This window comes from Populus trichocarpa, chromosome 9, assembly GCF_000002775.5.
Source record: "Populus trichocarpa isolate Nisqually-1 chromosome 9, P.trichocarpa_v4.1, whole genome shotgun sequence".
In the NCBI taxonomy this organism is placed as follows: domain Eukaryota; kingdom Viridiplantae; phylum Streptophyta; class Magnoliopsida; order Malpighiales; family Salicaceae; genus Populus; species Populus trichocarpa.
The window spans coordinates 11,692,262-11,706,055 of NC_037293.2; the positions used below are offsets into that span (position 1 = coordinate 11,692,262).

Here is a 13,794-nt window from a genome sequence, read left to right on the forward strand (position 1 = left end):
GTTAGATAACGTATAAGAACAGATCTATGAAACTCTTAAAATATAAAACATGTGGAGCCATTTCCCCTTGAAAGTTCTCTTTTGCCAGTGTTATATAACTTTCCCTCAAGACATATTAAAGCTTATTTTAAGTTTGAACGTCTTGGATGTATAGAGAGATAACATTATCTTATATCGGTTATGTTTTGGAGAAGATCTTGGTAGATTTTTTTATGAAAAGAATCAAAAGGTTTAGGATTCAAATGATAAAGGAGTAATAGATCAGGGACTAAACTGAAGCTTCTCCAAATTTTAAATGAAATCAGGCTAGTTATAAATCGTGGGGCAATGGTTAACATGCTTTTGCAAGGTGCGTGTAAACTAAAATGTCCAAAATCATGAAATGATCTTAATGATAGTAACCTTATAACAACTTCCCCTTTCTGTGAAAATCATGAAATGATCTTAACTAAAATGTTCAAAATCATGAAATGATCTTAATGATAGCAACCTTACAACTTCCCCTTGCTGTGAAAGGCTTGAATAAAGATTCCTTAAAGATAATTAAGTAGGGATATATATGGCATCCATTTATGACGACCAAGGATTAAGGAAGGAGCACATGGGAGGACATGGAGAAAAGTTCAGCAAAAACAATTGTATGCTTAAATTTCAGACAGGAGTAGTGCTAAAACAAAAGTGCTCTCCCTCAAGAATTATTCCACACACATCAAAAAGAAAGAGAACAAAAGGCCTGTCATATGTGATGATCATGTCCATGGAAAAAAAAACCAAGATCACACTTGAAATTTCAAATTTCAAGAAATAATAGATGGCACTAAACCATCAAGGACCCCATTCATGTGCAAAAGCAAAAAGGTTAAGACAACGGAGACTGGACAATTTTGCTGAGAGTTGGAGCAAAGAAATTACTGACTAGTGGGTCAATAGGCCATGCAATGCATTTATTGTACTTTTCCAGATTTCAAGCTGCATTTGCTGTCCAAGAGAGGGTGAAGATTTGCCAACCCTAGTGGTGAAATGTGTCATTGGGTGTAACAGTGGACAGACAAGACTGTGGAAGTTGACACATGAATAATATTTGCGTGTATATATACTAGGTTTTGGTTAACACATTTGGTGTTCATGGGTGCAGAAGCCATGGGAGAGATCAAGCACTTAGTGGTTGTTAAGTTCAAGGAAGGTGTTGTGGTCGAGGATATTGTAAAGGGGATGGAGAAGCTGGTTTCAGAGGTTGATCTTGTCAAGTCCTTTGAATGGTAAGTCTTCATTATTTTATTGAGCCCTTTGCTTCTGTAACTTACAAGTCAATTCAAGCACTACTATGTTGCATCTTGGTTTTGACAGGGGGCAGGATTCTGAAGGCCCAGAGATGCTTACACAAGGCTTTACTCATTCCTTCTCCATGACGTTTGACAAGAAGGAAGACCATGTTGCATTTCAGAGCCATCCTAACCATGTTGAATATTCTGCTACATTTTCAGCAGCTATTGAGAAAATTGTGGTGCTTTGTTTCCCATCTGTTTGTGTTAAGCCATCGGCATCGGCATGATCTAGAACATCTCATGATAATAGAAGGCAAAAAAAAAAAAATGGTGCTTGCATGTGTTTTATAAAGTTTGAAATCATTATGTGGTTGCTTTGTATAATTGTTAGTGGCTAGCTATTTCCTCTACTAGCTCACCCTATGGATCTTCAACCTCTGTAATATGGAAATGTTTTATGATCATTTTGCTTTCTTATCATCTTTCTGATGAATAGACAGATTGCCCTGCTGTGAAATCTGTACTTTTGAACCTTATACTTGTTAGTCAAAAGGTGATTAAACTACTCTCTTGACTTTGTTACAAAACCTTGACTTTGTTGCAAAACCTTCATCTAATGTAATCAATGATCCATAAAACATTGGATTCTTAATCATGATCCCATCGCTCATGTTAGCAAAAAGCAACCCTTGTCTGCCTATTCGGCTCCTCCCCAGTTCAAAAAGTAAGCAAATAGTAAATAAACGGTAGAGTAAATTGTTCCATGACTGCTTCACTGTTCTGTCTTAATTTATTCTCAACTTGTATTGGCTCATAATCAGCTGTGTGTGAGAAAATGCACGAGCACAATGAGATCAGCTAACCAGCAAGTGGGCTAATGCCCCATTACTCTCACATATTCACATATCATCAGCTACTAGAGTAGCAAGAGAAAGAGTCGAACAGAATCTAAAAAGCAACATCACACTGGACAAAAGAGAGTTGCAGAAAGTAAAAAAGGGTCCCTGTGAGATTTCAAATTCTACAAAAAAGGGGAAGGAAAAGGAAAAGAAAATATTGAACCTATGGGAAACATAATGTGAATGCATGTTCTTCCATTTCGGCTATCAAAGGTGCCATGCCAGTTGCTACCTAGGGATTAAAAAAAAAAGACTAGACAGAAGATAAGATACATCGCAAGGATAAAAGTAGATTCTCTTTTCTCGTGTTTTTTTTATCCTTGATGAATAGAAGCAGATTCTTCTTCATCTACTTTCATCTAGTCATCAAGGACAGGAGGAACCTTGGAAATTTTCTTCACCTGTTCACCATTTCAAAGATCAACAAGCTTAGAAAAAGAAAAGGAAATGCATACATCTAAGAAACTCAACTTTTTCTATCCTCTTCTTCTCACCCTGATCAATTTCTTCTTCACTTCTTCCCTGTGCCAGCACACAGCTTCCACAAGCTTTTGTGGAAAAATCCAAATTCAAACTCCTTTTTGGAGTCCAAATTCGACTGCTAAATCGCCGTTAAACCGCATGATCCTATGCAGATCTCAGAAACTGTACTTTAGAACCTCTCTCGGTCTTTTTCCAGTCTCTTCCATTAATTATGCAAGCAAAACACTTACCATTTCTCACTCTTCTTGTTCTTCTTCAAGGCACTATATCTCTCCTTCACTTCTATCTGCTGGTTTTCCTACTCCTCCACAGCCCAACTCACTTCTTCTCCTCAATTGCTTAAATAGTAACTCTCCCATGCCATCATCTATGCTTAACTGCAGTCACTTGAATCCATGTGCAGCTTCTGCTAAAACTCAAAGGCAAAAACTTGAAGCCCCTCATTCCTGTTCACTTGTCGATCTTGAAAATCTTGATAAGGCTTTTCATCCAAAAGATTTGAATTGTTCCCATTACAGCCAGGTGTATAGAAGGTCTCTAGATGATGAAGACTACAAGGGATATGAATTAGGTACAAGGATATCATTTGACATTCCTGATCATGTGCCAGATATCTGTAATGAGTGCCAAAAATCTAATGGAAATTGTGGCGTTGGGTTGAAGTGCATATGCCACCCTCAAGATTGTAGTAAGCATATATCCTCATCTGTGATCTCTTTGAATGTTTGGTATTTTGGTTTGTTTTCTTGTCCATCCAGTTTTTAACATTGGTTGCTGATTTTGCAGGAGACAAGGTCATTTCTATGGCAGGATCAACTAAGCCTGTTGGCAATGTCCTCTTATCTGTACTTTCTTTCTTTGTAGTGTTGGTTTTCTTCTTCCATTGTTGATGCAAGAGAACTTAAAACTGTATACACAGTTCTTGATTTCTTTTCACATTCCTGTTGTAATAAACATCTAGTACTTGCCTCTCTTTATCCTTCCTCTTGCATGTTTAAATCGCGCTTAATCATGGCATTTCCCATGACTGCATAATTGAAGATGGGACAACGGGCATCATGAAATGGACAAGGGGGCTCTGGAAGTGACTAGAGGAGAGGAGATGACAAATGATGTAACAAATTAACATTAAAGGCATGCTTAGTGCTAAATAAATTGATTAAAGTAAGAAATAAACAGATCCATGTAGTTGGCCCCAGGTGTCAAAAATGGCTTTAGGTGCAGCTTGCAATGTCCCAATGCACTCTTAGAATGCTAGATGAATTCAACTACTAAATAGTAAATACTAATCCAATGTTCTGGTCTTTAATAATGTTAGGTTGGAAGAGAGATTTAGAATGATGTTTTCACTAATTACTTGCTGCATCGTAATCAATGGCAGTTTAACTCGTCAGGAGTCATAAGCACCTCCCTTGCTAAAGAAGATGATCTTTTGAAATAGTGTCATTGTGTCCTGGCCTCCTATGCTATCTGTAAGTACTGCCAGACCATTGAAAGCTGGTTAATGATATCGTGTTCGTGGCAGTGTTAGATGTTCTTGACTGAATTAGATGTTATTTTTTAAAATATTTATTTTTAAAATAATTTTTTTATTTATTCTTAACAATTTAGCCACGTAAACAAATATTATCCATGTATACTGAGAGATTCTAGATTTTGCTTCTCATATATTATTTTCAGAAACAGCTCTAAAAAATTTCAAAATCAATTTATAGATTATTTGATTATGGTTATGTTTGGCATGTCTTATGAAAAATAAATTTTAGCTTTAAATTATATTTGAATTAAAATATTTTCTTAAAAAAATGTAGTACGCGTTAGAAACAACAAGTTAATGGCTAAACATCATATACACTCAAATCTGTAATAAACTTTTATTTAAGTAAATATCTATTTTAACTGAAATTTAAAGATAAAAGATAATTATTATTTAAAAAAAAAAACAATTCAATCGGGATCGTGAATATCCGACGGGAGTGCTTTGAAACCATGTCGTAGGATTCTAGAGCACGGCGCCGATAAGCTATAAGTAGGTCTTATATGACTAGTTGAGGTTCCCATTGATTCAAATAATGCGGCAAGCAGATCCAGCCAAATAGTATTTAATTTCTAATCAAGTCCTCCATGTATGTATATGTATGCATATTGAGGAATTCAAGTTCAGCCGGGTTAAATAAGATATTTAACAAAAACAAATATAATTTTTAATTTAAATATTGGATCCAATTGAAATTTGGTTAGCATGTAATTAGTTCTATAAATCATAAATTAGTTGTTATTAATTGAGATTGAGAATGTGTTAAAATTAGGTTTAGAAGATGTTGTTAGAGATTATTTTTTCTTCCCTAGCTATTCCTTTTCTAATTAGATTTTAGAATTTTAATTTAATTTAGTTTTAACTAGTTAAATCATTTTAGTTACTATTTAAATAGTTTTGTAGGTTGTTTTCCAAAAAAACAAAGTTAAATTGAGTATTGTTCAAAGACTTGTTCAGATTTTTTTAATTCAGAATTTGACTTCTTTTTTTTTTTTCATGTAACTCATTTCTTGTAAATATATATAAAAAAATTCACTAATAATCTACTTAAAAAAATCTGGCACGCGTGCATAAAACGACACACAAACCACATGAGTCATGAGGGTACTGACACACACACACACATATAATATATATTGAAAGGACCACTTGAAATTAATTCATCCAGCAGAAAGAAACTACTTTTGAGCTGTGCATAGAAGAATTCTCCAAGCATGCAATGCACAAATGCGTTGAAATTTGTGTCGCGACTTATGCAAACGCAGCAGCATAGTGCAGTCGGACTGCACGATGCTTTTTAAAATGACAGCCTAAAAAGATAGAAACTGTTTCAAGCAATGGAGCAGAAACTGTTTCAAGCAATGGAGCAGAAACTGTTCCAGCCTAAAAAATCAGGAGGCGGTTTTTTTTATTAAAAGATGTAAGAAAAAAATATAATCAGATTAAATTTTAATTAATTTGATAATATAATAAAAAATTAAATAATAATTACAACAAGTAAATTAAAAAAAAATATTGTTCAAAGCAAAGATAAGTTAATAGGTAAAACTCATAACTTAATATCTAAAATCATGATATAAAAAGATGGCATCAATAAAATTCAACTATAAAAAGATATCTGAAAAAATATAATTTAATTCGGGTCATTTTTTTAAACTTGTGACTGAAAATATTAACAAAATCATTATTAATAAAATATTAAGAAGTAAAATTTAAAAAAAGAATTTAGACAAAAATAGATAAAAAAAACAATATAAAAATAAAACTAAATCTAATATAAAATAAAATAAATTAAAATATTATGGATGCATTTAAAAAAATTATCTAGAATGATATAAAATTAATGGGAGGCATGCAGAGAAGGATGGCTGTGCATATTTGAACACGTGTCTTGTGATTTGTTTATTGTTCTTTCTCTTGCAATATTTACGCATTTCTGGCTACCGTCTCCGGAGAGAACACAATATAGTTTTTTTTTTCCCCATAACTTCTGTATTTAAGTGTTTTTAAAAGTGTTTTTTATTTAAAAAGATATTAAAGTAATATTTATTTTATTGTTTTTTTAATAATTTTAATGTGTTAGTGTAAAAAATAAAAAAAATTTATTTTAATATATTTTTAAATAAAACATTATTTTTAAAAACATCATACACTGTAATCCTAAACACCTTTTATAAGTAATTTTATTTTATCTCGAGAATTTTATTATTATTTTTTGGATATTCCAAACCCTTTGAAGATTTAAATAATGTATTAAGAACATAAAACATAAATTAAACCTTATTATTGTTTTTGTATTATTTCGAGTCATCTTAATAATAAATTTCAACGAGAAAAAAAATCTCATAAATTAATCAAGATAAATTAAGAGATTTATAGAATTTATAAAAAATTCTCAATTTAATACAACTATAAAAATAATATTCCCTACTAATTAATTATATAAAAAATGAAAAAATAATATTCGTTCCCACAGTAATTTATAACACCTGGGCATTTTACTATCACTAACTACTAACCAATAAGCCCATTGTCTTTATATATATAAAAAATAAAAATACAGGCATTCCAGAAGCCCAAGATTGCTCTAATCTGGACTAGCAAGCCAGCCATTCTCCTAACAAAAACAAAAGGCCCATTCACTCTTAGGTTTCATTTTTTTCTCTTAAAAAAACAAAACACTATTTGGGCATTCTGTGGCGGTGCCTCCACTGAGTAGTCAAGTTCCTCAAGTTCCAAAATTCAAACTGAGTAGGCTTGCGATGGTGTTTGAGATTTGATTGTATAATTGAAGAATATGGAGACAGCAGGTAGGCAGAGACAACTAGTTTAGGATCAAATTTGGTGGCCAAAAACACCAAGGACCAAATTCGAGAAAATGAGAGGATCTTTCTATCCTTAAACTTTCCTCTTCTTTTTTCTACTAATTAAGGGGCCCATTTGGTTTTGAATAACACAATTTGAGAGCAGGAATTTCAGATTTCATAGCTTTCATTTTAAATCATCAAACTATTGTAACCATTGCTTGCTTGTTAAGTGGATGGCCTTTGAACTAGTAAATATAGTGGTCCTGAAGAGGAAAAAAAAGGCTGTCGGTTGTTCTCGAAGACAGGTATGGTCTTAAGTTGCAAGGTTAGGAGTTAGGACGTAAACCAACAATCTAGACACATGCCATGGATTGACCGGCACTCTGTTTGCTCAAGTTTTCCTTGCCAGAATGGCAGAGGTCGTGCTCTTAATGACTCAAGTTACTTCAAGAAAGCACTTTCTAAGTCCATGACTCCCCCTGTTTCTTCTTACAAGTATACGGGTCCGCGATCATTTTCCAATTTTCAAGAATCTGGACAAAATCATAGAAATATTGCCTAATAATTGACTTGGATTTTCCTTGGATCTCGTTTTGTGCTGGAGGACCTAACATCATTGTATCTGGATAGCATGCATGGAGAGTTTGAGTAAATAAAGTTAACTAAGGAGATATATATATTGGAAAATTCAATTCCCAATTATCAGAACTCTAACAATGACGAGAAGGAAGGATCTTCAAGCCTCGGATTGAGTTTGAATTAGTGACTGGGAAATGCTTTCGGTCCATTGTGTCTGCGATTCTCACCACATTTTCTATTAGATTTCTAGCATTTGCAAGTCTTTTTTTCCGTCTGGCAGTGCGGTAGTGTAATGGATACTGAATTTTTTTTATAATTAATATGTATATTCGAGCTTGACTAATTATATAGAATCTAAAATTAATAACCATGTAAATTTTTAATTCTAAAAAAACTCAAAATCGTGATAAATTCAAGAAATTACCAGTAAATATTATAACCACCACGGACCTGATTTTATTATGCAGGGAGATCAGGAAGAAGAATCGATGCGTGTCTGGAGAAGAAATGAAAAGGAAGGTTAAGACAATTCTAGAAATACAATCCAATGGCTGATAATCATGGAGACTGCTGATGAAGACACGTGGGAAGCACTCGGGAGACAGCTGGAAGATAACTAGGCAGCATCCAAATCCTTTATAAATCATGTTTTAAATGTCATCTTTAATTTTTAATTCGATAATTCTTATATTAACATGAGAGTATCCTAATCCGCAAACTGATATATATAAATGCATGGATATTTGTTTTTGCCCTTTTCAGCTAATACCAGATATTTCAAGAAAATTGGGACGAAAAGGCAGGGCAGTGACAATCCACCCACTAACAGCATTTCTTCCTGGCAGCAGCCACTTGACAGTTTTGGCTAAGTTGGCAGTCCCTCCCTCCAAACACTGAAATGCGGTGGAAGTTCTTGCTATTTGGAACTTGGAAGTGCCCTCAAGCTCGAGCAGAATTAACCAGCTTTTACTTTCACTGGCAGTGAATCTGAGAGAGACAGCAAATTCTTGCATGCCTGATATGATTACCACATTGTGCTCTGAGATGCTCTCTTTAAATTAAAGAGTATTGGAATTTACTGTCAGTACGAAAATACGACATCGTAGAGAAATTCAAGAACACCTGGACCTTCCCTGGCACTAACTTACAATCAGAATCAGCCTCACAAGAGAATACAGTGCAGTTAGTGGAAGCAACGTGAAGATGAATTTCACAAAGCAAATCTAGCCTACAACCTAGCTACCATTCTCGTCTTCACAAACTTTTCCCTTTTCCCAGCTCCTTTTCCCTTTTCCAGCCCCTTTTTACATGTCTCGATATGTTAAATGGTTCTTCCTCCCTCCCTCCCTTGTCTTCTTCTATCTTTAAAAAACAAGAACAAACACCTATTGTTCCAGATCCATGCGTATTAGAGAAGTTCCATTATCTTTACGTTGATATCAAAGTTTAAGATATCTCTACGAATAAATAAATCAAACACAGATATATCATCCGATCAAGAGTTACTATGAAAATAAAAATGCTTACACGGCTTAAATCACAAGCACAGTAAACAGGAGTGAGTGTACTATGAAAATTAAACGTCTATGATTTGTAGAGAATCAACTTGTTGTGAAAATGGAATCTTGCCTGTCCTAGTTTTAATTGTGGGCCATATGGTAATATGAAGGCTGAGGGGCCAGGAAGAAAGGACCTTGAGAAAGAAAGTGTCACACCATTTACCACCAAGTGAAGACAAATTAAAGTATTGAAGTTTCCGTGATCGTGTTTCATGTTATTTTTAAAATAATTTTTTATTTAAAAATATAATAAAATAATTTTTTTTAATATTAGCACTTTTCCACTATAAAAAAATAAATATAATATATTTTTTCAAGTTAAAAATACTTTTAAAAATCATAAAAAAAAAAAACAAAAGGTTTCGTAAACACACCTCCTAGCAACCTGTTTGGAATAAATACAAGTTCGGAGGTTGAAATTAATTGAATTACAGTGTCACAAGCTTGAATTGAATTTGTGGGCCAAAGCTCTTTTGGATCAAGAATTGAATTAAGTTGACTCATGCCTCGAGATCACAAGCTTGTTCATACTTGGCTTAATTGCGCGGCGCCAGCTTTAATTTTTCGAAGCCTCAACTGCTTCAACATCTATATAATAAAAATGTGGATCCGGAGCATAAAATCTAGAGAGCTAAAAGAGAAAGAATTTCCCAGTCTAGTTTTGAATTGTGGGAAAACATGGTTCAACCTCTATTCTGGTGGAGTAATGCCTCGGGGGCTTGCAAGTGTCAGCCAAAAACAAGGAGGACGCTGTCCGAAGTCAGACAATAATACACATCCTCTGGGAATTCTTTGAAACAACAGTCCCAACAGCAGTTAAAATTACCTTTAGATGTTTAAGAGTGTGTATTTTACAAGTTTTTATAATAAGTATGCCGATATATTTTTTTCTTCAAATAAATGTGTAGATTCTCAAAATTATAACAATTAAATGTGTGGCATGAATTTAAGAGATAATATGGTGGATAATTGATGGTATGACACTAATGACAATGAAAATACTTGTAGAAGGAAGTTTCTCACTTCCCCCCCCCCCCCCCCCCCCAACATTTCAACTTCTTGGCTAGGTTAGTTAGTTTTTTTATTTTTTTATTTTTTAAAAAGAAAAGAAAGAAATATTAATACAACTTGAGAATTAGTTATTTCAACATTTCAACTTCAATTAGTTATTTTTTATTAGTTAGTTTTTTTAGTTAATTTATTTTTTATTAAATTGTTACAACCTCGAGAATTCACATATTTATTTAAAAAATATTAATATTAATACATGCAATTGGTAAAATTCTCTAAAGTAAACACTTATTTTATTTTATTTTTTCAAAATGAGATAGGATAGGGGGATTTAGGAATTGGAAATAGGCAGTCTAAAATTCATTGTGCCTCCGGTTTTAAAAAAAGAAAAGAAAAAGGAAAGAAATGCTGGCAAACACCTAACAGAGATTTTTTAATGACCTTGGAAAATTTTTCTAGCAAAAACATAAGATGTTTTCCTTGAACTATAAGAAAACAAAAAGGAAAAAAAATTCATAGTTGGTAAAAATGTAGTGATCATTGTCATGATATTCAACTTTATTTTGTCCTTTTCAAGCCAAAAAAAGCAATCTTCATTGTGATCCTTCACAATCTTCCTCACCCTGGCCTTTTTGTCAAATCTTCTTTGATACTCTTCAAAATCCCTAAAAGCTTGTCAGGGTGTCTTTTGTTTCCCCTTTTAGCTAATTTGAACCTCGCCAAATAATCCCACTCACTAGCCCTTCAAATTTTAGATATCAAACTAATAATTTGGTAAAAAAAAAAAATTCAATTTCATCCCAGCCTAGAAAAAAAAGACAGAATGATCCAAAAAAAAAAACTGAGAAAGAGAGACAGAGAAATATAAATCAAGCAACAACTAATTAAATGTTATATCTGAATTTCACATTTCTGCTTCTGAACAACTAAATTATTTCTTATATGATCACAAGAATTCAATTAACTATGCCTTTCAAGATGAAAGGAAAAAAAAATGACACTTAAAATCAAAGGAAAAAAAAAAACATGAATAAAGTTAGTAATTTTCTTCAAGGGCTCTTACTGGCATAAATCAACAAAGAGAATTCGACCCTTTCTTGCTCTTTCTGCACCAATTTCTCCTCCAACCACAGTCTGCTATCCATTCCACTTCTTGTCCTGAACATGAAGACAGCATAGCCGGAACCAGGATTAAAGAACCAGTCATGGACATCCCAAAGCAGATCAACAAGCAATCCATCAAGAAAAACTGTCTGGTTGCCTCTAAAATTCCATTGCAGCCTCTTTACACGAATCACCGTCTTCTTATCAATATATACAGATAATACAGGATGCTTCAAGCCTTCAGTTTCTCCACTACATTTGATCACAATGTCATGTTGAATTCCTGTTTCACAAAACTGTGCCTTTGTAGCATATATAGTATTGCCTGAACAATGCTCTTGCCTTGAAATAAGACTGACTTTAGCGACCGAGGTACTGCTAGTTTTGAACCTCTTGGTCATAGTTTCTTCTCCTACATCACCCAGTATTAGGCCTATTTCTGAATCAACCATGACCAGGACATAAAACCCTTCAACAGGTTCAGGTCCTAACTCATATTTAGCAGAAGAAAGATCCCAGAAGACTTCAATCTTTGAAGTGTCAGATTCAATCAATTTGTTGCCTTTCAGCTTTCTAAAGAACCTGTTATGAGTGCCGAGTTTGAAAGAAGTTGAAGGGTCATTGCCAAATTTAATGCTAAGGCCTTGATTGGTGTGGTTTTTGGACCAAGAAACAGTGGCCAAGAGTTGTTTTTGAGTTGAGAGGATGATTTTATAGAAACAAGAGACTGCGTTTTGGACAGACGGGGTTAGACCTGGAGAGATACAAGCATTGTGTGAAAAACTAGAACATGAAGAATGCGACACATCTATGGCATTTTCACTAAAACAAGATACTATATCTCTCATTGTAAAGAACAAGAACAATTCTTTTGATGAAGATATGGAATAAACTTCGATTGGGTTCTTCAATATGGAGAGAGAGACAGAGAAAGAGAGAGAGATCTGAGTGTTAAGAGAGATGGGAGTCTCTCTTTTGGCTTTTGGCTTTTGGCTTATAGCAAGAAGAAAATGTATAGTTTAAAGGCTGGCCAGGGTAGGTGCCTTTTGAACTCTCTTTTTAATTATTATTTTTTTACAAAGGAAATTCATATTACAAGGAGAGAAATAAGGAGAGAGCAGGCAAGGAAATCTATTTTCCTGGCAGCCCATTTGTATTTAACATGATTCTCTCTCTCTCACACACCTTAAATTATGCATCTTATTCGAAGGAAAAGAATAGAAGATTGTAAAAAAATAACTAGAAGATTGAGCTGCCAGTTCATGTTAAAAATAAATAAATAAAATAAAGATAGGGAGAAAAAGAGGGCAAGGGCATAATCTGAATACCGGCATCATTTTCGAGTTTGTGACATGATCATGTTTTGCCTTTAATTCCATTCCTTGGCTTCGGTGAGCAATATAAAGAGAGAAGAATAATTGAAGGAGCAAAATGAGTGATGGGATTTTGGTTGATTGCTCTTTTAAGGGACGGGGATTAATTTCTTTTTAGTTACTTCTTTTGATTATAGACAGAAACCAACTCAGCGGATCGACCCGGTCCACCAAGACCTAGACCAGGACAATTCAGTTAGAAAATCTAAGGAATTCGAGGTTTTTTTAATGAAAATTTAGGTTAATAGAGAGCAGGCCGATCAATTTATGATTCAGGTCTTGGGTTGGGTCTAACCCAACCCGACCCGAGACAGTTATATAGTGAGATTAATCATTAAGGATAAGGTAAGAAAGTTGGGGGGAAAAAATTGAGAACAGCTATATAAGACATGGAGGAGTCAGGAGTGTGACAAGATGTCTTGGGTATTATACGATAGAACAAAACTTGTGTGTGAATTTCCGCTACAGACATGATTTATGGTAGCGAAATTTGGACCCCGCAAAATAAATTGTCTGAAGAGCCAGTGACCCACCAACTGCTACTCCCAACACACCTAGGGATAATGAGAGCAAGAAAGTTGCCTTTGTTCACCCCCTTTTTTTTTTTTTTTTTAATTGTCATTATTACTTTCATTTGACTCTCGCCTCGGAATTAAAATTAGGAATAATTAAAAAAAATTATATAATTTGATCTAATTTTTTTATATTTTCATAAATTATATTTTCTATTTTATGATATATATATTCGATAACAGTTTACATCTTCAATATTATATTTTATTTGAATCTTTTATCTGATTGGGTGTGTAAAGTATAATTTATGAAAGTATAGAGAAAATAAAATTTAGATTAAATGATATGAGATTTTTTATAATATCCATTAAAATTAAAATAATTATGGAGTAATATACTATATAAGTTACTATTATATGAAATAATTTTTTTTAATTAGTGATGATCTTGCAGGCACACACAACCTTGAATAAAAAATATCATGTGGTTGCAGTTGGGAAGAAAGACCTTTAAAATAAATGCAACCTAGAAACTAACTAATCATCCATAGTGAAATATATTTTATTTTTAAATTCTTGGTCAATAAGCTCCTCCTATTAAATGAGGTTTATTATTTCCAATTTTATTTTATAGAAGGTGGAAAAATAGGTGATGTTTAGTTCAT

The 13,794-nt window shown here is 33.5% G+C and overlaps 3 protein-coding genes across 3 annotated transcripts; 2 read left to right on the forward strand and 1 right to left on the reverse strand.

Annotated features, from left to right (window-relative positions):
* Positions 1-1,011: 1,011 nt before the first annotated feature.
* On the forward strand, positions 1,012-1,830 carry LOC7478625 (stress-response A/B barrel domain-containing protein At5g22580). The gene is made up of 2 exons (XM_002313619.3): positions 1,012-1,259; positions 1,348-1,830. The coding sequence occupies exons 1-2, from the start codon at positions 1,126-1,128 to the stop codon at positions 1,550-1,552; spliced, it is 339 nt and encodes a 112-aa protein (XP_002313655.1). The 5' UTR covers positions 1,012-1,125; the 3' UTR covers positions 1,553-1,830.
* A 379-nt stretch (positions 1,831-2,209) lies between these two features.
* On the forward strand, positions 2,210-3,624 carry LOC7474937 (uncharacterized). Its single transcript, XM_024608037.2, has 2 exons — positions 2,210-3,335; positions 3,434-3,624. Exons 1-2 carry the CDS (start codon positions 2,612-2,614, stop codon positions 3,535-3,537), a joined length of 828 nt encoding a protein of 275 aa, XP_024463805.2. The 5' UTR covers positions 2,210-2,611; the 3' UTR covers positions 3,538-3,624.
* A 7,381-nt stretch (positions 3,625-11,005) lies between these two features.
* Positions 11,006-12,397, reverse strand: LOC7474936 (uncharacterized). Its single transcript, XM_002312861.4, has one exon. The coding sequence runs from the start codon at positions 12,090-12,092 to the stop codon at positions 11,190-11,192; it is 903 nt and encodes a 300-aa protein (XP_002312897.4). The 5' UTR covers positions 12,093-12,397; the 3' UTR covers positions 11,006-11,189.
* Positions 12,398-13,794: the final 1,397 nt, after the last annotated feature.

What these genes read in the sequence shown, in the direction of transcription:
- LOC7474937 (XM_024608037.2), top strand. Translation starts at nt 2,612, where the DNA reads ATGCATACATCTAAGAAACTCAACTTTTTCTATCCTCTTCTTCTCACC. An exon ending in ATGCCACCCTCAAGATTGTA is followed by an intron (nt 3,336 to 3,433) that starts GTAAGCATATAT and finishes CTGATTTTGCAG; the next exon opens with GAGACAAGGTCATTTCTATG.
- LOC7474936 (XM_002312861.4), bottom strand. Translation starts at nt 12,092, where the DNA reads ATGAGAGATATAGTATCTTGTTTTAGTGAAAATGCCATAGATGTGTCG.
- LOC7478625 (XM_002313619.3), top strand. Translation starts at nt 1,126, where the DNA reads ATGGGTGCAGAAGCCATGGGAGAGATCAAGCACTTAGTGGTTGTTAAG. An exon ending in CTTGTCAAGTCCTTTGAATG is followed by an intron (nt 1,260 to 1,347) that starts GTAAGTCTTCAT and finishes TGGTTTTGACAG; the next exon opens with GGGGCAGGATTCTGAAGGCC.